The 25,163-nt window shown below is 37.9% G+C and overlaps 1 protein-coding gene across 8 annotated transcripts in view; it reads left to right on the forward strand.

Moving 5' to 3' along the window:
* The window catches only part of SLC41A2 (solute carrier family 41 member 2), a 122,299-nt gene extending 98,685 nt beyond the window's left edge, over positions 1-23,614 (forward strand). For all 8 annotated transcript variants that reach the window (XM_055328595.1, XM_055328593.1, XM_055328596.1 and 5 more), the window contains one exon: positions 19,815-23,614. In XM_055328595.1, coding sequence (XP_055184570.1) covers positions 19,815-20,000 — 186 coding nt within the window. In that variant the 3' untranslated portion in view covers positions 20,001-23,614. The remainder of the gene's footprint in view (positions 1-19,814) is intronic.
* Positions 23,615-25,163: the final 1,549 nt, after the last annotated feature.

Raw genomic sequence — 25,163 nt, forward strand, 5'->3', positions numbered from 1 at the left:
AGGAATATAACCAGCCGTGCTCTGAATCCTGCTGAGACTGCAGATATGACTTAGAGGACTTTTCATATCACCGTCAAAAAACAAACAAAAAAAAAATATTTTAACAGAGCTCTGTAAAAGCATTTAATTGAAAAACATAAAAACCATTACTCAAGAAATTTGCCAGAATAATTCTTGGTTGATTGAATCTCAGAATAGTCACCATAGAAATCCTGACCTGGGACACCTGGGTGGCTCAGCGGGTTGAGCATCTGCCTTCGGCTCAGGGCGTGATCCTGGAGTCCCGGGATTGAGTCCCACATCGGGCTCCCCTGGCATGGAGCCTGCTTCTCCCTCTGCCTATGTCTCTGCTTCTCTCTCTGTGTGTCTCTCACGAATAAATAAAATTTAAAAGAAAGAAATCCTGACCTAATTGATTTTATTAAAATTTTTGAGTTTATTTTAAAAAATAAATATTTAGTACCATACCACTTTTTTTTTTTTATTTAAAGCTAAATATCCATGTTAGTGCTAGTTGTATTGTTAAAAGGAATGTTTAAAGGATGTCAAAGGATGATGAGACCATCATTCGGTATCTAAAGTAAAGAGACAGAGTTGACTTTATTGCTCACTGTTGGGTGGGAGCTATGCTGGGGTCAGTCAGGGAGAATCTCTCCACCCCAGCAAACTGCTGATCTTACATCAGATTTTAGGAAAGTGTGGGCTGAGGGATTGGCAGATGTCCCAAAGCACGAGTGAGTTGATGCCATCTGTACAAATATGGTTACTTGGTTGTGACTAGTATTTTGTTTGGTTGGCCCCAAACTGTGTATTTATTGGACGGAATCTGTTCCTAATTGGCTACTTTAGGAAGCAAGGACTATCACTGTTTGGCTGGCTTTTAAAGTATGTTCAATAAATGTAAGTTGTTTATTGATTGAATGAGTTCAAAAGTAGTTCTGATAGTTTTTTGTTAATGTGGCTAAAGAATCATCAGTGTTTTCCTGGGAGAGGATGAACGAAGTTCTAAATTCTCAGTCTCCATTTTTGTTCTTCACTCAGTCAAAGCTGCAGGAGATCCTTAGGGATTGTCCAGACCTTCACCTAGGTTGCTGATTCTTCTTGAAGGCAGGGTTTCATTTGTGAAGATCTGCTTTTTTAGTTTATATCAATCAGCATAATTTCATTTTTTTCCTTTGCATCATTTGCTGAAACATCTGCTGGGACAGTGGCTTTCAAATAATTTGAGGCTCTAGACACAATAAGCCTCAAAGAACTGTGAGACAAACCAGAATAATGAGGAGTATTAGAAGAAGGGACTAGGATATATTCACTAGCATTACCTAAGATTTTTCAGACCTGACCCAGAAAATAAGTCTTAAACATTCCCCACGTAACCAGATTACCTTTTCTTTTAGCTTAGATATAGATTGCTTTCTTTCACCTGTAATGTTGGCCAGGGTTAAATAACACAAGTGTTAGTAGTGGTTTTGGTTGGCCAAAAGAAAATTCAAAACCATTCTATTATCTGTAGCTGAAACTGTTATTTTGGTAGTCTTGTGTGGAAGCTGTGTACTTTGTATGGTCATCTCTGCTCTGAGAATCTTGAGTTAATAGCTTTCCATGAATCATTTTTCTGGAAGTGCTCTGAAGAACCTGTTTTAGGTTCTCAACTGGTATTACCTTCCAGCTCTGCTAAGATCCCTTCCATTTTTTTCCCAGAGGATGTTGCTAGTTTAGTTTTATCCAGCGATTATATTTTGTGTTGTTTTGTTTTTAATTGAATAATGGGGATCTCTGGGTGGCTCAGTGATTTAGCGCCTGCCTTCAGCCCAGGGCACCATCCTGGGGTCCCAGGATCGAGTCCCACATTGGGCTCCCTGCGGGGAGCCTGCTTCTCCCTCTGCCTGTATGTCTGCCTCTCTCTCTCTGCCTCTCATGAATAAATAAATAAAATCTTTAAAAAATAATAATTGAATAATGGACATTCCTTTCAGACAGGGTTGTACCTGGACATGGATAAAAAGACCATGGATTATTTTATTCATCATCATAAACTCAGTACCAGCTTCTGCCTGATACAGCAAATAATAATCAAATAAGTATTCAGCTTTATAGTATTAGATTATTTTAGGCATTTCAGTCATGTTTCTTCATGCAGATTCTGATCTCATTGAAAGCAATAACTATGTTGTATTCTTTTCTAAATGATCCAGAAAGCTTTATCACAGTGTTTTCTATGTTAGGTATAAATAAATATTTGTTAAATTGGATTTGAGATGTGTTCAGTGTACTTTGAGTATTTGGGCAAATACTGACGCAGTTCCTCATTGTTTGAGCAGAAGTAGCCAGACACAAAAAGAATACTTAATAAATTTATTGTAACATTTATATTAAGTATAGATAAAGGCACAAATAACAACAAAAGTAAATGAAGTTTGGTGACTAACTTGTGCCAGAAGAAGAATTGAAGACCCATAATTGATGAGCCACTATTCTTGGATACCTTACTCACAAGAAAAATATGAACTAATGTTTATCCTTTTAGCAGTACCCTGAGATGTGCATAGTCTTCCTTACTTTCCAAGTGACAATCTGAGAGACTGTAAGCTTAAAAGATTTACCTAGAGTAACAGAAGTAGTTAAGTAGTAGATGAAATTTGAACTTAGAGCTGTATTACTCCAAAGTCTTTGTTCTCTCTACCTCATCACAAGTAAAAGGACTGAGAATTTAACTTGGTAATCTCATTATTTATTAGTGGATGATGATGGAAAGAGGTCCCAGACTCTAGGGTAGGGATCAGCAAACTTTTCCTGTAAAAGGCCAGATAGTCAACATTTTAGGCCTTGCAGATCACATGGTTTCTGTCACAGGTACTCAGCTCTGCTATGACAGCATAGCAGCAGCCATTGACTTCGTGTAAATAAATGAGCATAGCCACGTCCCAGCAAAGCTTTCCTTATGGACACTGGAAATTAAATTTCCTATATGCTTATGTGTCAAAAAATACTATTCTTCCTTTGATTATCTTTAACCATTTGAAAATATTAAAACCATTCTTAGTGTATGGGCCATACAGGTGGTAGGCCAGATTTGACCAGGAGTATGGTTTGCTGACCCCTGCTGTAGGCTGTTGCTGCAAAGAAAACTCTATCAAAGTCTCTCTCTCTATATATATATATAGAATAATATATATATTATACATATATATTCAATTTATTTTTCAAATTAATTTTAGTGGTAGAATTTAATGATTCATCATTTGCACAGAACACCCAGTACCCTTATATGAAATATCTTCCTTAATGCCCATCACCCAGTTACCCCATCCCCCTACTCCCCTCACCTCCAGCAACCCTGTTTGTTTCCTAGAGTTCAGCATCTCTTATGGTTTACCTCCCTCTCAGTTTTCATCATATTTTCCTTTCCTTCCCCTTATTCACCTATTTTGTTTCTTAAATTACACATATGAATGAAATCATATGGTATTTGTCTTTCTCTGACTGATTTTGCTTAGCATAATACTCTCTAGTTCCATCTACCTCATTGCAAATGGCAAGATTTCATTCTTCTTGATAGCTGAATAATATTATATATATATATATAATGGAATATTATACATATGTGTATATATATATGTGTGTGTGTGTGTGTGTGTGTGTGTATACACACGTACCATGTCTTCTTTATCTGTTCATCTGTTAATGGATATTTGGGCTCTTTCCATAGTTTGGCTATTGTAGGCATTGCTGCTATAAACATTGAGGTGCGTGTGCCCCTTCTAATCACTATGTTTGTATCCTTTAGATAAAGCCCTAGTAGTGCAATTGCTGAGTTGTAGGGTACTCTTTTTAAAAAAATTTATTTATTTACTCATGAGAGAGAGAGACAGAGACACAGGCAGAGGGAGAAGCAGGCTCCATGCAGGGAGCCTGACGTGGGACTCGATCCTGGGTCTCCAGGATCAGGCCCTGGGCTGAAGGCAGCGCTAAACCCCTGAGCCACCCAGGCTGCCCCTAGGGTACTCTATTTTTAACTTCTTGAGAAACCTCTATACTGTTTTTAGAGTAGCTGCACCAGACTGCATTCCCACCAAGAGTATAAGAGGGTTCCCCTTTCTCTGCATCCTCACCAACATCTGTCATTTCCTGACTTGTTAATTTTAGCCATTTTGACTAACGTGAGCTGGTATCTCACTGTGGTTTTGATTTGTATTTCCCTGATACTGAGTGATATTGAGCATTTTTTCATGTGTCTGTTGGCCATTTGTATGTCTTCTTTGGAGAAATGCCTTTTCATGTCTTCTGCCCATTTCTTGACTGGATTTTTTTGTTTGTTGGGGTATTGAGTTTGATAAGTTCTTTACAGATTTTGGATACTAGCCCTTTATCTGATAAGACATTTGCAAATATCTTCTTTTAGTCTTGTTGACTATTTCCTTTGCTGTGTAAAAGTTTTTTTCTTGATGAAGTCCCAGTAGTTCATTTTTGCTTTTGTTTCTCTTGCCTTTGGAGACATCTCTAGCAAGAAGTTGCTATAGCTAAGGTCAAAGAGGTTACTTCCTGTGTTCTCATCTAGAATTTTGATGGATTCTTGTCTCACATTTAGATCTTTCATCCATTTTGAGTCTATTTTTTGTATATGGTATAAGAAAGTAGTCCAGTTTCATTCTTCTGCATGTGGCTGTTCAATTTTCCCAACACCGTTTGTTGAAGAGACTTTTTTTTTCCATTGCATATTCTTTCCTGCATTGTCAAAAATTAGTTGACCATAGAGTTGAGGGTCCATTTCTGGATTTTCTCTTCTGTTCCATTCGTCTACATGTCTATTTTTGTGCCAGTATCATACCGTGTTGATGATTGCAGCTTTGTAATACAGCTTGAAGTTCAGAATTGTGATGCCACCAGCTTTGGTTTTGTTTTTCAACACTCCTTTGGTTATTCAGGGTCTTCTCTAGTTCTCTACAAATTTTAGGATGGTTTGTTCCAGCTCTATGAAAAATGCTGGTGGTATTTTGATAGGCATTGCATTGAATGTATAGATTGCTCTGGGTAGCATAGACTTTTCACAATATTAGTTCTTCCAGTCCTTGAGCAGGGAATGTTTTTCCCTTTCTGTTTGTCTTCCTCAATTTCTTTTGTAAGTGTTCTGTAGTTTTCAGAGTACAGATCCTTTCTCTCTTTTGTTAGGCTTATTCCTAGGCAATTGTGAATGGGATCAATTTCTTTATTTCTCTTTCTTCTGCCTTATTGTTAGTGTATAGAAATGCAACTGATTTCTGTGCATTGATTTTATATCCTGCAAGAATCTTTATATATTTTTAGGAATTGCCTTTCTAAACAGATTTTAAAAGCTTAACAGATGTTTTTCAAACCTCTCCCTATGTGGTGCACATTGCTACTTAATACAAAGAGATGAACATTTCAACAAAAGCAATTTGAAAGAAAATAACATTAAGGTTTAACTTACATGCAGTGAAATATACCCATGTAAAGTGTGTTAAGTTTGATGAGTTTTGAGATATGTGTACACCCCTGTAATAACCACCCCAGTCAACACATCGCAGTCAGTGTCCCTCCAATCCCTGGTTTTAGGCAATCACTGATCTATTCTCTATCACTATAAGTTACATTTTCCTTTTATAGAATTTCATATAAGTAAATCTAAATATGTACTCTTTGCCTCCTTTTACTTCACATGTATTTTGAAATTTATTAATAGTTGCATATAGTTAGTAATTTGCTCTGTTTTTGCTGCTTTGTTTTCTGTTGTTTGACTATACCATGGTTGGTTTATCCATTCACCTGCTGGTAAACACTTGGTTTGCTTCCAGTTTGGGGCTATTATGAATGAAGCTGCTGTTAACATCTGTGTATAAATCTTTGTGGAGATATATGTTTTTGTTTCCTTTGGGTAAATACCTAGGTGTGGAATTGCTGGCTCTTTGGGATAGGTATGTTTAACTTTATAAGAAGCGGCCAAGCTGTTTTCCAGTGTGATTATACTGTTCTGAAATCCTATTGGTACAAGAGTTCCTGTTGCTCCACATCCTTACCATCACTTAGTATTGTCAGTCTTTGTGCCTTTAGCCATTTTAGTGGGTGTAAAGGTGGTAGTTCATGGTCATCATAATTTCTGGTATTGATTATCTTTTCATGGATTTATTGGCCATTCACATTATCTTTTGTGAAGTTCAATCTTATGTCCATTTTTAATAATGAATTGACTTATGGAGTCGTAAGAGTTCTTTATATTTCTGAATAGTACTTTGTTATATACCTGCATTAAAAATATTATCTACCAGTCTATACATTGCTTCCTCATTTTTTAACCATATATTTTAACATCATACTTTTCAATTTTAATAAAGTCAGTTTATCAGTTTTTCAGATAAACTAGTGCTTTTATCAGAAAAGCTACTGCTTTTCTTTGTCCTAAGAAACCATTGTCTATGCCTGGCTTGTGAGGGGTTTTTCCTGTTTTATTTGAGAAATCTTCTGGTTTTAACTTTTTTGGAGTTCTCTAATCCATTTTGACTTAATTTTTGTGAATTACAGATTAAGGTTCATATTTTTCCTTATGAATACCTGGTTGTTCCAGCGCCATTTATTGGGAAAACTATCCTTACTCTCCTTGAATGACCTTAGTGTCTATCAGAAGTCAGTTTATTATGTATATGTGGGTCTATTTCTAAATTTTATTCTGTTCCACTGATGTATATGTCTGTTCTTGTATAACTGTTTTCTTTTGAGCCCTCACATGTTTTTTTAAAGTTTTAGTCTCAAAAGAAATCATTTTCCATTCTTCTTAATTGCAAGCTCTCTTCTTTATGTGAGTCTCAGTTCATTTATAGGAGTATTTGATGTGCCAGATAACCAAAACTAATGTAGATGTTTTTCTCTGTTATTTCTGCCAAATCAATATCCTTTTATTCACTGCTCTTAACATAGAATTCTCAGTGTGCTAGTATTTCAACAGCAACAGTAATTATATTTATGAATCCTTATGTGATACTGTATCTCAAAGCTCAAAGCTTCTGGAAGTCCAAGTGGATTACATCTGGATTTTCACACTTGTCACTTCTCATGGCAGCTTTTTTCTAAGATGTGAATTAGAATAATTATACATGTTCCTTCCTTTTGTATATCTGACTCCATTCCCTGCTTTGCCCCATATTCTGTCTCTTACCAATAACTGTAGATCCTTTGATATCAAGAAAAGATTGATTTTCAAATCTCTCAGTTATTTCTTTGACTGTTCTTTTTACTTCCTCCTGGTTAAATGGGTTGTCTTCTTTTCAGGGTTTACCTTCCTTATGTCAAAGAAGTTCAGAACTTTACTTCTGACACTTCATTTTACCTGAAGTTAAAATGTTTTCCAGGTAGTTCCATGTTCCAGCAGTATTTGCTATTCAGTTCCTATAGACTTCAAAGTTATCCTTTTAAATGTTTTCTGAGACCATCTGTCACCATTAAAGTAATAAACAAGGAAACGAATGGATTTCTGTACTGAGCTTAGGCAAGGAAGGGGTTTTGGTCATTCTTTCATGAGCATTTTTGTTTGTTTTCATTTGAGGTTTGTTTCATATCATAAAGGCAACATACACTTATCTTGGTAAAATGCCCATAATCCCCACACTCAAAGATCACCATCACAAATATTTTGGTGTGCTATTTAAAAAATATATTTAAAAAAATTATTTCTCAAATTTGAGTATTACGTATATTGGAAAGGCATACAATAAATGGTTTTAAATGAATGAATATTCTTTTTTTTCATTGAAATGTTTTGCTAGGCAACCTGCAGAAAGGGAGATGGTATAGAAACAGGGTGATCTTGGGCTATGGGCAGAGTGAAGGGGGAGCACCTAAGTTGCTCAGGGCCTGATCTCTGCCTAGTGCATCTTTCCCTAATATTCAGTGGATACTAAGAACATTAATCTAACTCAGTAGGAGAAGATCAATACATGTTCACTCCTATAGCTATTTAAATATGTTTATTTCTGTCTTTTTCCCCCTTTTTATTAGAAACTAACAAACATCTTATTTTTGCTTGACTTTTTTTTTTTAATTTTCAGGTTGTCATTTCCTAATGTTAAACGACATTAGTTATCACTGGCTCTTTGCGTGATTGGAACAGAATGATATGGTCAGATGAGGGAGCAATCAGTGGTGGGATTAACTGGGCCAGGGTTAAAGAACACCAGCCAAAAGATTATTATTTTTTAATTGTAATTATATATTAAATATTGAATAGATGAACAATAATGACATGCACAAGGTATAAAGAATAATAAACACCAGGACACTCACCAGTCAGCTTAACTACCAGAACCCTAGTATCTGTACCTTTTAAAGCTACACATTCTAAAAGTTTTTTTTTTCTTTTTTCTAAAAGTTTCTTTTGAACAAAAGGTCTTCACCATTTTTGTGACTGGACTCCTTGGAAATCTTAGGTTCCTTCTCAAAATAAGTTTTATTCATTTCCCACCTTCCTCCACCTACCACCTTACAAAAATAATTCAGACCAAAGAAAAGATGCCTTTATTTAAATATCAGGAGTAGACTGAATTCCTGTTGACTGATAATCCTAAATTCTTAGGAGCAAACATTTATATATTCGATTTTAATTAGTGGAGTTTCTAGTCTGGAAACTGTATTAGGGAAGCATATTTTTATAGGGAAAATAAACTCAGCCTTTGTATGTTAGGGGTTTGGAAGAACTGTACTAATTTACTACTCCTGGTGTTTATTTGCATTATATTTCCAAGCCTTCCTTCCCTGAAGAATCATCTTTCTTTACATAGTACACAAGGCTGTTACTGGCATTCAGGACATTGAGAGGATGCTAGTATGCAGGAATGTTAATTCTAGCTCAAAGAAGGGGCTGGCCAAGAGAATCAATATTGTCCAAAGCAAATATATATTTTTGTACTCTGGATATTTATTTAAATTCCAAGCAATACAGCTAGAACATCCAGAACAGGCTACAAATTTGCCTTTTCAGAAGGTACACTTACCTAAAGAATTTATGCATATCTCATAAAAAACAGATGATGTAAAAACACATTCTACCCTTGGCTTGATTTCAGTGTGTTTTCACAGTGAAAAGCATGCATTCCTTAAATAATCATTTAGTTTTAAAATAAAATATGTTGCATTAAGTAATATCTGATACTTACTGTGATTTTATAATTCGTTAGATACTGTGTTCCAAGGAAACACTGAAATCCTTTGTTACTTACAAAAAAAAATTAATAAATTGAAATCTGAGTGAACTTTACGTCATAATAATACCATTAACAAGAAATTGCATGGGAAGGGAACTTAAAGTCCAATTAATGGAGTAAGGATTGGGAGGGAGTGGGAGAAGACATGCATATGTGAGGCAAGCAATCACTACATAGTTCATGATCACAGATTTCTTACCTTTGCACTCAAGAGCTAGAACAGACTATGAAGACATAAATTAATCTGTTTTAAAGAAGCCTAAACTAAGGATCATAGAGAAAAGTCATGTTAGGTGGGGACTGTTAGAAACCAGTGTTCATAACCTTGCATCACGGAACTATTAGTGAACGAGGTAAACAATAAAGGTACAACCAGTGCAAAAAAAAAAAAAAGAAAACAAAAAGGAGCCAGTGTTCACACTTCCATTCCAATAACCTTTTAAAAAAATTTTTTAAAAGATTTTTATTTTAGAGAGAGCATTGTGGGGGGAGGGGCAGAAGGAGAGGGAGAGAGAATCCCAAGTATACTCCCTAGTAAGCACAGAGCCTGACACTGGGCACGATCCCAGGACCCTGAGATCATGACCTGAACTGAAACCAAGAGCTGGATGGTCAACCAACTGAGCCACTCAGGTGACCCCAATAACCTTTTAATTAAAGATCATAAACTCAGCATTATAACTGATAAACAATGAGCATGACATTAATATTTATTGAGTACTGACTGTGTATAGACACTTGTTTAACTCTTTACATATATTATTTAATTTCTGCAACCCACCTGTGATAATGGATATTTCATTGCAGAGATGAGAAAGATTTGAGGGTTTATTCACTCATCAATAGTAATGCAGTCATTCAGTGGTAGAGCCTGTTCAGCGACACATGATTGCTTCAGGCTTATTATGGATAAGTGTTTTTGCTAAAAACCAAGAGATCAAATAGAAAAATGACATTATTTTCTCCTTTAAGAGATTTCCACATGAGATCCCTGGAACCTAGCATGTCAGATGTACATATTAGGTCAGTAGCTTTCAAATGTTTTGTTTTATTTTGTTTTTTTTTTTAAAGATTTCTTATTTATTCATGAGAGACACAGGGAGGCAGAGACACAGGCAGAGGTAGAAGCAGGCTGCATGCAGGGAGCCCGATGCGGGACTCGATCCCAGGACCCTGAGGTCACACCCTGAGCTGAAGGCAGACATTCAACCACTGAGCCACCTGGGTATCCCAGCTTTCAAATGTTTTTGACCACAATCTTAAGTAAGAAATATGTTCAAGGTACCTGGGTAGCTCAGTCAGATAGGCATCCAACTCTTAATTTCGGCTCAGGTCACCATCTTAGGGTTGTGAGATTGAGTGAGCCCCACGTTGGGCTCTGCGCTGGGCACAGAACCTGCTTAAGATTCTCCCTCTCCCTCTTCTCCCCTCCCTTCTCCATAAAAAAAAAAAAAACTAAAGAAAGAAAAATGTTTATACTGAAACTAATGCATCCATTTATATATTTTATTTATATATAAATATATGTAATTTCGTAGCTGAAACAAAAGTTGTATGAAATATCCTGTTAGCATACTAATACTTTCTATTCTAACCCTGTTGTATTCTATTTTATTGTATTTCATTTTTTAAAAGACCAATTACATTAAATTGACTTCATAGCTATTCGTGGGTCATATACTGAAAAAAGACATGTTAGATATATATATATTTTTTAGTTCTTTTATGTGTGTGTTAAAAACTAGATATTACTAGTCCTCCAAAGCAACTCTAGCTGCTCCTTCTGTTATTTTACCTCTGTGTTGTACTTGGATTGCTAATTTTGCTTTCTCAATTTAAGAAATTATCTACAATCTGTTATTTATGGTATATGAGGATCTAGCCATCTTACCCCATGTTTTATTTCCCCAACTTTCATCCGCCTAGTATAGGAAGGCTCAATTTTTATTTTATGAATAAGTATTGTTTATATTCTGTGGCTATAAATATCATTTATCACAGAGCCAAGCCATGTGTTATATTTTCTTAATTTTTTAAAAATATTTTCTTTCTTTTTTCTCTCTCTGATTTTTTTCTGGAGATAGTTGCCCTATTTTTTCACTGGCATAATTTCCTATATCCTATCCTTAGTTTTTTCCCACATGATCCATCATAGCTGCCACACATCTGTACTTAGTTTTTTGCTCCCAGACTCTGTTATATCAGATAATTTGCCATTTGCCTTGATCGTAGAGACCTCATTTCTTTTTTTTTGAGTTCTCAATTTTTTTTAATAAATTAATTTTTATTGGTGTTCAATTTACCAACATACAGAATAACACCCAGTGCTCATCCCGTCAAGTGTCCCCCTCAGTGCCCGTCACCCATTCACCCCCACCCCCTACCCTCCTCCCCTTCCACCACCCCTAGTTCGTTTCCCAGAGTTAGGAGTCTTTATGTTCTGTCTCCCTTTCTGATATTTCCCACACATTTCTTCTCCCTTCCCTTATATTCCCTTTCACTATTATTCATATTCCCCAAATGAATGAGAACATACACTGTTTGTCTTTCTCCGATTGACTTACTTCACTCAGCATAATACCCTCCAGTTCCATCCACGTTGAAGCAAATGGTGGGTATTTGTCGTTTCTAATGGCTGAGTAATATTCCATTGTATACATAAACCACATCTTCTTTATCCATTCATCTTTCGATGGGCACCGAGGCTCCTTCCACAGTTTGGCTATTGTGGACATGGCTGCTAGAAACATCGGGGTGCAGGTGTCCCGGCGTTTCATTGCATCTGAATCTTTGGGGTAAATCCCTAACAGTGCAATTGCTGGGTCGTAGGGCAGGTCTATTTTTAACTCTTTGAGGAACCTCCACACAGTTTTCCAGAGTGGCTGCACCAGTTCACATTCCCACCAACAGTGTAAGAGGGTTCCCTTTTCTCCGCATCCTCTCCAACATTTGTGGTTTCCTGCCTTGTTAATTTTCCCCATTCTCACTGGTGTGAGGTGGTATCTCATTGTGGTTTTGATTTGTATTTCCCTGATGGCAAGTGATGCGGAGCATTTTCTCATGTGCATGTTGGCCATGTCTATGTCTTCATCTGTGAGATTTCTGTTCATGTCCTTTGCTCATTTCATGATTGGATTGTTTGTTTCTTTGCTGTTGAGTTTAAGAAGTTCTTTATAGATTTTGGAAACTAGCCCTTTATCTGATACGCCATTTGCAAATATCTTCTCCCATCCTGTAGGTTGTCTTTGAGTTTTGTTGACTGTATCCTTTGCTGTGCAAAAGCTTCTTATCTTGATGAAGTCCCAATAGTTCATTTTTGCTTTTGTTTCTTTTGCTTTCGTGGATGTATCTTGCAAGAAGTTACTGTGGCCAAGTTCAAAAAGGGTGTTGCCTGTGTTCTCCTCTAGGGTTTTGATGGAATCTTGTCTCACATTTAGATCTTTCATCCATTTTGAGTTTATCTTTATGTATGGTGCAAGAGAGTGGTCCAGTTTCATTCTTCTGCATGTGGATGTCCAATTTTCCCAGCACCATTTATTGAAGAGACTGTCTTTCTTCCAGTGGATAGTCTTTTCTCCTTTATCGAATATTAGTTGACCATAAAGTTCAGGGTCCACTTCTGGATTCTCTGTTCTGTTCCATTGATCTATGTGTCTGTTTTTGTGCCAGTACCACACTGTCTTGATGACCACAGCTTTGTAGTATAACCTGAAATCTGGCATTGTGATGCCCCCAGAAATGGTTTTCTTTTTTAAAATTCCCCTGGCTATTCGGGGTCTTTTCTGATTCCACACAAATCTTAAAATAATTTGTTCTAACTCTCTGAAGAAAGTCCATGGTATTTTGATAGGGATTGCATTAAACGTGTAAATTGCCCTGGGTAACATTGACAAGAGACCTCATTTCTAGAGTGCTCCATCTACCTGCTATTTCTGGACTCTGGCTCCCCAGCCCACCTGGCGACTTCTTCCCTCACTGCTACCTGCAGTTGGCTCTTCTATTCCCCCATCCCCATTCCTTCTCTCTCTCTGGTTCTCCCCTCATTTTCATCACACATTTTCTTTTTTTTTTTAAACATTTATTTATTTATTTTTAAACATTTATTTATTTATTTATGATAGACAGAGAGAGGCAGAGGCACAGGCAGAGGGAGAAGCAGGCTCCATGCCGGAACCCGACACGGGACTTGATCCCAGGACTCCAGGATCGTGCCCTGGGCCAAAGGCAGGCGCCAAACCGCTGAGCCTCCCAGGGATCCCCACACATTTTCTTTTTTAAAAAAGATTTTTATTTATTTGAGACAGGGCATGAGCCTGGGGAGGGGCAGAGGCAGAGGGAGAGGAAGACTCCCTGCTGAGTAGTTCCCAGATCCCAGGACACCACTGAAATCATGACCTGAGTTGAAGGCAGATGCTTAGCCAACTGAGCCACCCAGGCACATTTTCAAGAAAGTTCCAAAGAGAGAGAACATGGGAGAAAACTTCCTGAGTGCATGCATGTCTTAAAATGCTTTAGTTTAACCTTCAATACTTGGGTGACAGATTGGCTGGGCACAGGATTATGGATTAGAAATCTCTTTCTCTTGGAATTTTGAAGGCATTGCTTCTTTGTTTCCCTGTGTTGCTGTTGGGAAAGTCAGGCTCTTGTTCCTTCATATAGGACTTAATGAGGTTTTTTTTAATCATTGCAAATATTTACTATGTTCTTTCTATGTGGTAGGTACTGTTAAATTTTCTGCCCCATTTCATCTATGAGACAGGGATTATTTCCTCTACAGGGAAGAGACTGTAGCATGCAGAGTGTGAGTGGCTTGGAAGTAGAGAAGGCTGTGGCCTGGGCACTCTCCAATGGGAGGATGGGGGGATCAGCCGCTGAACTGGGAGCCCTCCGAATCTGAGCATCTGATGTCCTCTCTGGAGGGTTTTCCTTCTGCCTGCTACTGTTCTTGGAGCAAACGAGGTCTAAAGGAACCCCATCGCTAACTGTGCAGACTCCTCATTCTCAGCCAGTACTTCATAGTCCCCAGTGGTTTTAAGTCCTGAGATTCTTCCCCTTCAGTTTTCTCCAGAAAATGTTCCATTATTTCCCTAGATGGGGAGGACAGATGCACAAATGATCAATTAGATAGATCTTTGCTCACTCCACACAGACACTTAAATACCCCTTTGGTTTTAGCCCCAGCGCCCCTTAGTGCTACCAAGTTCACACCTTTCAGGGCAGCCCCGGTGGCTCAGTGGTTTAGCGCCGCCTTCAGCCCAGGCATGATCCTGGAGACCCCGGATCCAGTCCCATGTCAGGCTCCCTGCATGGAGCCTGCTTCTCCGCCTGTGTCTCTGCCTCTCTCTCTCTCTCTCTCTCTCTCTCTCTCTCTCTGTCTCTCATGAATAAATAAATAAAATCTTAAAAAAAAAAGTTCACACCTTTCAGTTTGAACTCTGCAGGGCATGCTGACATTCTCTTCTAGGTAGCCCCTAGGGAGGTAGGGTTTTTTTTTTTTTTTTTTTTATGATAGTCACAGAGAGAGAGAGGCAGAGACACAGGCGGAGAAGCAGGCTCCATGCAGGGAGCTGGATGCAGGACTCGATCCCAGAACCCCAGGATCATGCCCTGAGCTAAAGGCAGATGCTCAACTGCTGAGCCCCCCAGGCACCCTGGGGAGGTATTCTAGAAGGTAGCTTGGGCAGCCCTGGTCAGTGAGTTGCCACTGCCCTGTCTGCTCATGCTTTTTTAATTATAAAATACAAATGTACAGGAAGTTATAGGAAATAAAATAGCCTTGTATTTACTATGCAGCTTTAGCAACCCTTAACAAATTATTTAAGCAACTACTTCAAAACGATCAATAAAAATGCATCATGTATATGGTTGGTGCCACTTGTGTATCACTTCCTGGTCTCATTTGATTCCCTCCCGAGCAGTTGTCTAAATTGGTATGTATCACTGCCAAGCACATTCCTCTACCACTGCTGCAGAATGAATCTATAAATAACATATTGTATTGTTTTTCATATTTATAAGTCTTATGGGAATCATACTTTATGTAGTCTCCTACTGCTTTCGCATTCAACTTTATACTTTTGAGACATATGCATATGGATTCATGTAGCTCTTTTTCATTTGTTTTAGCTTCTATATAATGTTCGGTTGTGTGACCTAGGAGTTAATTTCCTCATTCCTTTGTCAATAGACTTTTGAGTTTATCTCCAACTTTGGACTTTTACCACAGTGGTGCAGTGAATGTTCTTGCACATTTCTGTGAGTGTGCATGTCGGAGTTTCCCAGCAGAGCTTCTGCAAGTCCCCAAAGATACTGGTCCTCCCAGTCCTTGGGGTAGCCACTCGGCACTGGAGTGGGTAAAGCCCCCAGGCCAGTTTCCTCCAGTCATGAACAGTTTCATCCTTTTACTCATTTTGCAGAAGAAAAACAGGAAAAAAATCCTGTTTTTATGTGGAATTGCTGGATTGGGGAGATACACATCTTCAAATTTAACAGATATTGCTGAGGTGTTGTGCAGAGTAGTTGTGCCAGTTTATACTCCTGTGGCCAATGCAGAGTTCTTTTTACCAAAGTGATTTGCTGCACTAATGTTTAATAATTTGGGCTTTTGTGTGAGACTGTAGTAGGAGTTGGAACTTGTCTCCGCCCATGAGCTGTATGATCTCTGTGTGATCTCTGGCAGGCTAGCTGCACTTCACGTATACCTTAGTGTCCCTTTATGTCAAAAAGGTATAATAATAGTCCATAGCGTATTATAGAGGTATTTTAAGGATTAAATCAGTTCATGTGAATCACCTTGAACACTGCATGTCCCCATCACAGGCCATTTCAAAAAACAATGTTCGCTATTATGATTGCTCAAAATTTGACTTTTGCTAGTCAAATGGGTATGAAATGGAGTTTAATGTGGCTTAATTTGCATTCCTGTATTATTAGTGAGGTTGAGCATCTTTTCGTGTTTATTAACACTTCTGATTTCCTTTTCTATTCTATTGGGTTGTTTCTTTTTCTTACAAACTGTAGGAGTTCTCTGTATATTCTCTTTAAATATTCTAAATACTAATTCTTTGTCACTTATATACAATGCAGAGGTTTTTTTTCCCCCAAGCCTGGGGCATGATTTTTAACTTTATGGTGTTTGTTGAACCACAGAAATCTTTAAAATAGTTTATAAGCTAAGATTGTATGCATTTTACTTACGAAATCATTCCCTACATCAAGGTCATTAGACATTCTCTTATAAAACTTCTCAGGTATTGCTTTTTGTACTTGAGTCTTACCTAGAATATATTTTTGGGTATGAAGTATGGATGCTGTTTTATTTCTTTCTGTATGAATAAGCACTTGTCTCCTGAGTAGGGTTCAGCACACCTTTTTCTGTAAAGTGCCAGAGAGTAAATATCCTGGGTTTTGTGGATCATATGGTCTCTGTCACAACTACATAGTTCTGTCATTGTGGCACCACACAGGTCACTTACCCTCTCTGACTTGATTGCTCCCAATGAACATTGGCGATTATGAGTGCCTCTTTCATGAGAATGTTGTGAGGATTAAATTATAGACTAAATAGACAGGAAGTAAATAAATGGGTAGAGTGGAATTCCAATAAAATTTTATTTATAAAAACAGGCAGCAGGTTGAATTCGGCCCATGGGCTGTAGTTTGCCAATGCCTGCTCTAGACAAATCTAATCCATTCAATGTAGATATTAAACAAGCAATTAGTAAATTGTATATATATCATATATGTACGATAGATATATATTACATAAATTTATATAAATGCATATTAACTATGTCCTATGTAAATATATAACAATACACATATATTAAAGATTTATTTCTATTTCTTGCCAATCCCATAGAAATTAGCTACCTTATTCTCTTCAAAACTATCATTTCCTCCTGCACACATTACTCACTCACCAGCACATTTCTTTATTGAACCTCCATACGTTCCAGTAATATAGAGTTTACTGCATAATTTGTTCTATTTATAGGCAACCCCAAATTTTTTTTGAAAATAGTTGTCTTTTGGTAAGTTTTCTCCTGTAGCCTACAACTACCCTCTGAAGCTGTGTATTACAAACTCATGTCACCTGATGCCATGATCTTAAGTTTCCATCTCCTGTCCTCCCTGCCAGTGACAAACAGCTCTTGTTCTCACTGGATACTCTTTGTGTCCCACTGATTCTCATGGATTCAGTCAGATAGCAGGTGTCTGCTTTGTGAGCTGGTCATTTTGCTAGACACAGAAGATACAGGGGTGGACGAGTTCCTGTGGAAATAAGGCATCCAGAACAGAAGACGTGGCCTGGCCCATTCAGGGCCCAGTGCATGACTCCCTTTCTTGTTCTGAACCTTATGTTTTTATTGATGTAACCTGAGTTCATGCAGCTTTCTTACCTTTCTCTTCATGCCCCCAGACTGAGGTTCTTATTAATTATCTCAAAGCCAGTATGGCAGATACTAGGCCCTTTTGGGTTTTCTTCAACCCAAAGAAGTAAGAAGTTTGCCCAGAGTCATAGAGCTGATAAATGGAAATCAAATCGATACTCTGTCATTTCCAAGTCTAGATTATTTCTAATACTCAGTGCTTCCTCCATACATTGTCCTGATGGAACTTTCTGTGATTCCAAAACAATCTTTGCCAGGGAAATACTGTTGTGCCCAAAATTGTGTATCTGAGAAACCACTAAAGAGCCGACACCGATTCAAGTACATGAGGGTTTATTAACAAGCTTGAGCTTGGGTCCAAGTATATCTGACACAGCGGAGGAGGGACTTGGACCCCGAGGTTAAGAGGCGTAGCAGTTTTATAGGGGCCAGTGGCCAATGAGATTGTAACACACACAGAAAGTTGCATAGTCATGTTGGTCCACACGTAGGTTGGCCAGTTGAATTACAGTTTACCCTATAGTGACCGTTTGAACTAGCCTATCACTGGTCAGAATTGGCGCACAGGTGCGGTGGGCAAAAGGCGGGGTTTACATTCTTTGGCGGTTAGGGGTTCCGCATTCCTATATGAGCCTCATTCCTATATGAGCTGGTTTCTGGTAAGGGTATGCTCAGCAGCTTGACTAGGGTTGGGGAGCACCTTAAGCAATAAGCAGGTCTTGTGGGGGTTCTACATGAGATGGCAGGTGTAGCACAAAATGGAGTTTTTCCTGCTCTGCTTGTCCAGGGGTAGGGAATTTTTGTTAAATTTCTTGGGTCCTACGATACAAAAGAAGAAACAACCTCTTGCAAAAGAAAATGGGGCTTAAAACACAGTCTCTCTCTGACAGATGTCCAGAGACATCTAAAGTTGACTCCTTTGGAATGGGTACATGTGTGTCTCTCTGTTTTGACAAGCCAATCTCCTCCCTAGTAAAGGTGTCAGAGCTAAACCACAGCACACAGTTTAGGACTCAAGGGAGATACCTCACCTCCATAGCCAACATGTCAGAACAGCAGAAGGTAACAGACCATTGGCATATACTCCTCCTGCACTTATCAAGTATTCCCACTGTCTGGGAGGCCACAAATTGACATAGCAATGAAGCTCTTAAAATCTACTAGTAGCAGACATCTGATGAAAGCTTATTGTGTGCCACCAACTGATCATTTAGTCTATTATTTTGTCTTCACAACATTCTCATGAAGGTAGGTGCCATTATTATCTCTCATGTTCACTTGGAGAAATAGAATCTGAGAGGTTAAGAGATTTGCCTGCAGTCGGCTAGTAGGTGATGGAGAAGTGCTCACAGCCATGCCACTATTCTTGCCAAGTTGTCCAAAACCAGGGAACATTGACCTCTCTAATCCCAAATCCCTTTTTATTTATTTTTTATAAAGATTTTATTTATTTATTGCAAATCTCTTTTTAATACTGAAGGAGTTTGAGAGTTAGGGGATCCTCCTGCTCTTAATATCCAAAGAAAAAAATATTTATCTGATCCCCAAATTCAAAGTATTACGATGGTCTTCATATTCCTGGTAGCCTAGAAAATACTTACATATATCACCTTAGTATTTGAATTGCCCTTTAAAATACTTCGACTCTGTGTCTGTATCTGTACATCTATCTATGGGGACAGGTCATTCCTCATTCCACCTCCCTTCTGGCTATTGTTCTTAGCATAGACTGAAATTTCCCTTGGCAAGCCACCCATGGCCTTATAAGTAGTAAGTGAACAGTTGGTTCCCTTTCTTTATTTCACTTGATATTCCTGCAATAGGAGAATTTAGTCCTTATTTTAATTTTTATTTCCATCTTTATATGTCTTCCTTCTTCACAGGTTTATCATACAGAAAGAAGTTGAAACAAACAATGGTACAATACTGTTAAATATAAGGCTTATTGGGATTTGGGGGAAGCTTGAAGAAAATGAGAAGGTATATGTGAAAAGTTGAAGAAATATGTTATTAATTGTGGAGATACATGGTTTTTTTCCTTGTGAAAAGAAAAGGTTCCTGGCAGTTATTTCTTTTTTCCAAGTGTAGTTCTTGACCTGGATACATGCTCTTCCTTTCAGAAGGCAATGGTGTAGACTTATGGCCTAGTGCGTCTTTTGTTTACTGGGCCAAGAATGTCCAAACAATAGGAGTAATCTCTGGTGTTTTCTAGGTATTTACCTTGCTGTGGATTGCTGACTGGATGGTCCATCACTTCTGGAGAAAAGGAAAGGACCCAGATAGCTTCTCTATCCCCTATCTAACAGCATTGGGTGACCTGCTTGGGACAGCTTTGTTAGCCTTAAGTTTTCATTTTCTTTGGCTTATTGGAGATCGAGATGGAGACGTTGGAGACTAATAAATCCTACAAACTGTTCTCAAGTTCCAAGGAGGAAAACACAAGACAACTACTTATGACTCTTTTAAAAATCTTAAATCAGTAGTTTAACTTCTACCAGGGTAATCTTCAGTTGGCCCTGATTCAATTAAATGGCCTTAACATTTTTTTAAGGAATTTGTGTTAAAACCAGAATGAACAGTATTTGTGTTGCTTTTCATAGAATAAATGGTAATTTGACATAGACGTAGACACAAGCTTAAGCTCTGAAATTAATTAAATAGGAAAGAATACAGGATGTTTACAGTGAATAATTTAAAAACCACTGATGTAGCAGAGATGTGCTTTATTATTGTTTAACTTATAAAGCCAGGTTTGAGGAAACAGAGTTTTAGCCTGTCTTGTCTCACAGATGTGTTGTACTGCAAATCCTACTATAAAATGAAAGGGACCCAAACCAAGCCTCTAATAGTTTTAACTATTAGTTTTTAACTAATAGTTTTAACATAGCAGGCATGTGTGTCAAGTTTTTTAACTTTATTTTTTGCCTAACAAAGCCAAACTCCATTCCCGAACACTTTTCCTCTGTGGCTCTGAAGAAAGCCCCAACACAATGCCCGGCCTCCTCTCTTGGCCCGGGCCAGGTTGGTCCCTCCTGCCCAAGCCCAGAAGTTACAGCACCTCTCAGGGGCAGGGGAGAGGCGGAGTGGGGAAGGGGGCTTCCTCATGTTTTCTTTCAAACAAAAAACACAATCTTATTTTTCTCTAGAAAAGCAAAAAAAGGAAACCAAAAAAGATACCAACCTTTGAACTATTAAAAAAAAAAATCATGGCTGGCACCCCTCTCTGCTAGCTGAGGGTAAGTGATCAGTTACTAGCTCCCAGCCTGACCAAATATGTTCTGCTGAGCATGAGATAAACTCACTTTCCTCTGTGCCAATGCTAATTTAATTTTAGTTCTGTAAGATCTTGGCAGGCTACCCTTTAAATACAGAATGACCTCAAGAGATCTTTAAAAGCAGTGGGTCATTTTGATCATTGATATGCTGAAAGAATTTTGATCTAAGAAGACTGAATAGTTAAAACCAGAAGATAAGCTGAGCTGCATTTGTAGGGACAAGGTGTGAGAAATTGTGTGTGTGTGTGTGTGTGTGTGTGTGTGAGAGAGAGAGAGAGAGAGAGAGAGAGAGAGAGAGACAAAGAAGCAGCAAAGAGAAATGTTTGAAGGAGAGCTGAATCTTGGATCATTGATAGCAAAGATCATAGTGCTATTGAAATTTTAGCATTATGTAATTATCCTTAAACACATTTTATTGATATGCTTTTGTCATTTGGTCCACAAATTTTGCTACTCTCCATGATTTACTATTTATTACCTATATTATAATGATTAGATTTTCCTATTTAAAAACTACCATTTAATATAACCATGGTTATCTTCTAAAATTTTGAATAAGTAAGTGATTCATTTGCTCTTCTAAAGAAGTATGTTGCATCTTTTAGGCTTACTGTTTTAAAAGAGAGGTTGGTGGGTTATTTCAATTATTGACCATGCCTGTCCATACCACCTATCTGCACAGGCTTATTTCTACATGGGACTCTATCACATAAGTGATATGCTATGTTTCCTATATATTTTTCTAAAACTCTGACCTATATTCTAAAATTTGACCAACACTTTACTTATTCAATAGTAAGCATTTTTATATCACGTACAGTTCATTTAAAAAATACAGTAGAACCTCTCAAGATCATCAGATACCTAATAGTTGAACTGGTAAAGGGAAAATATTCATTAACATTGATTTTTATGGTTTAAGTTGTGAGTTAGTGTTAACATTATGTAAATAGTACATTGTTTATATAAACATGTTAGAGGAAGTATTCCTATTACACTCTTTAAAATGAGACTGTGGTGTAGAGTTATATATTTTTGCTTATTTTGAAACTTTAATTATTCCACTCTTCTGCCTTATAATGAATCTTCCAAGGTAGAGAACTGAACTAATTATAGACTTTCTCCTTTGGAGAGTTATAATGTCAAATAGTGAACATTCTCTTAAAAGAAAGAACAACTAAGTCAATGAATATTTAGTTGCAAAGATTTTTTAATTTAAAAAATCCATAAAGAATCTCTGATTTTATCGTAAAGCATTTGTAAATTACTTACTTACATTTGGGCTGTATGATTCATAAGCATTTCTATTTGCCGATAGATTTTTATCTGGATTTTTTTTAAGATTTTATTTATTTTCATGAGAGACACAGAGAGAGAGGCAGAGACGTAGGCAGAGGGAGAAGCAGGCTCCATGCGAGGAGCCCATTATGGGACTCGATCCTGAATCCCAGGATCATGCCCTGACCAAAGGCAGACGCTCAACCGGTAAGCCACCCAGGCGTCCCTTATCTGGATTTATAACATAAAAAAGTACCCAGCAAATTACATTTTTAAAGCATTTACCATAATCTTTAGTGTATTACATATTCTGAAACACACTCAAATACACACCATCACATAGTACAACGTACCTGTGAAATAAATCAGGTAGATATTCTTATCTGTATTTTTCAGCGTAAGAAACTGAAAAGCAGAGAAGTTACCCTTTTAACATTGCCTGGGTGCATAGTGCCCAAATCGTGACTAAAATCTGGGTCTCTGGTCTCCTGAGCCAGTTACTCTTTCTATGACCCCCGAGTGTATCAAGAGTACTTAACTAATGAACTGACAGGAAATAGGCTAGAGCATCAGAATTTTCTAAAGTAAAAGAATAGAATAATACTACATCTTTTAGGTCAGACAGGGAAGCCTCCACCATCTATCTCAATGGTAAGTGTAGCCAATTCTAAATTATTCATGTGCTTAAGACCAAGGAAAACAGATAAATGAAGACTTCAGAATAAAGAATAATGCCTGATTTCATTGAACATTTAGCATCCACCACCTTCCCAGATTTAACATCATCTGTAGATGCTAATAAGTAACTAACATGGCTGATTCGAGTTCTTTCTCCTTTCTGTTTTGGTACCTGATCTTGGTTACAGCAACAAAATGTCTAAAAGGCATGTCATAGGGAAAAATAAAGACATGGAAAAATCAGTTACTAATTAGCTCAATTTGCTTATAAAAGGGAAGTAGATTCCTTAAACATTTTTTACTGGTTTTTTGAAAGCCTTTACATAAGTATGCAGCTAATAAGATGATTTATTTACCCACGAAATAATTTATTATCAGTCATATGTAAATTGACAGTATTTATTTTTATACAATATAAAAATTCCTCTCCAAACTTCTTCCTTTCACTAATTTATCAGACACTTTATTTATATAGAGATCATCTTTTTAAAAACATATTTTTATTCTTGCTCACTAATCATTTTTTTTTCCTTTAAAGTATAAAGTTTAGAAGTTAATAAAATGGAAACTTATGGTAATGTCTCTTCTGGGAGACATCAAAAGTTCCACATCATACACTATCGGTGATATAGCCAAATGAAGTACATTTTATGAAGTCTTTCCGTAATTGGGCTTCCTTGCCTTATAATGTATCTGTGGTATAGTATACCCATTTATGATGGGCATCTGCTATCTTTGAATTGTTGTAAAGTCAAATAAGAATAAAATGTAAGAAATATGACCCAGCCTTGTTGTACTTCTTGGTAAACCAGGTAAACATCAAGCCCATGTGGAACTCACCTAGAAGAGACTGAAGTGACCTGTATATTTGTTGGATTGATGAGTGTGATAAACGAGGCTCTGACCACACCGTGACCTCCAAACCATTGCTTTACCACTTTATCACTGTTGAGCACTCTTCTCATTTTCCGCTTAGATTCCTAGGTCCATCTGTCCACACATCCTCTCGCCTCCTCCATACTCACTGGCGGGCTCTGGGTAAGCCCAGCCCTCTGCCTCTGCTTCGCCTGCACTTGAGCAGCTAACTATGGCTCAAGAAGGACACATGACTGCTTGGACAGATCTTTAGCATCAAGTTAGCCCCCAGTACCCAGCAGCTGCTATTTCTCTAATCACTTCACTCTCTGGAGATCAGGCTTTTGTCTCTAACTCTGTACTGAAGGTATACCTGTCAAGGTCGCCAAGAGTCTCCCTGTTGCCAAATCCAGTGAGCAGTTGTCAGTAAGAATTCTTTTTTTTTTTAATTAAAGATTTTTTATTTATTCATTCATGAGAGACACACAGAGAGAGAGAGGCAGAGACACAGGCAGAGGGAGAAGCAGGCTCCATGCAGGGAGTGCGACATGGGACTCGATCCCGGGTCTCCAGGATCACGACCTGGGCCGAAGGGCGCTAAACTGCTGAGCCACCCAGGCTGCCCAAGAATTCTCATTTTATTCACTCTCTAAAAGTATTTGAAGGTCTCCTTCTTCCTTGAAATGCTTTCTTCACTTAGCTTCCAAAAACTCTGCCTTTTGCTTTCCTTTTCTACATCCCTGAAAGCCCCTTTCTTTTTGCTGGATCGAGCTCCTCAATCTCCACATTTTGGGATGGCCTACAGTTCAGTTTTGATGATCTCTTCTTTAGATGGACACACCCACCTCACTGTTTCAAATGCCATCTATTTGATTATTCCCAAAGGTATCCCTCCAGCCCAAGGCTCTCACCTGACTTCCAGACCCGTATGTCCACATGGCTGCTGGACAGCTCCACTCCAGCCACTGTGAGGAATCTCAAACATTTGAACAACACTGCCAACCACTTAACCCAACTGACACATATAGACCACTATATCAAACAACCACAGAATACATGTGAAGGGTTAATCTCCTTAATATGTAAAGAACATCTATAAGCCAGGAAGAAAGAGACCAACACCCAATAGTAAAATAGCGAAAGATAATTCACAAAAAACCCCAAATAGATGCTCAGTACCAAACTAAAAGGAATGCTAATTAAAATCACACTGAGGGGGTGCCTGGGTGGCTCAGTTGGTTGAGCTCTTGATTTCTGCTCAGGTCATGGTCTCAGGGTCGTGGGATGGAGTTCTGCATCGGGTTCCATGTTCAGTGGGGAGTCTACTTGAGGATTCTCTCCCTCTCTCTCTGTCCCTCCTCCTGCTCTTTTTCTCTCTAAAGTATTTGATCTTTTTTAAAAAATTACACTGAGATGCCATTTCTTACCTATCAAATTGACAAAAATTCAAGATCTAATAAAACATTCTCTTGGCA

The sequence above is a fragment of the Nyctereutes procyonoides genome, unplaced genomic scaffold (assembly GCF_905146905.1).
Source record: "Nyctereutes procyonoides isolate TBG_1078 unplaced genomic scaffold, NYPRO_anot_genome, whole genome shotgun sequence".
In the NCBI taxonomy this organism is placed as follows: Eukaryota; Metazoa; Chordata; class Mammalia; order Carnivora; family Canidae; genus Nyctereutes; species Nyctereutes procyonoides.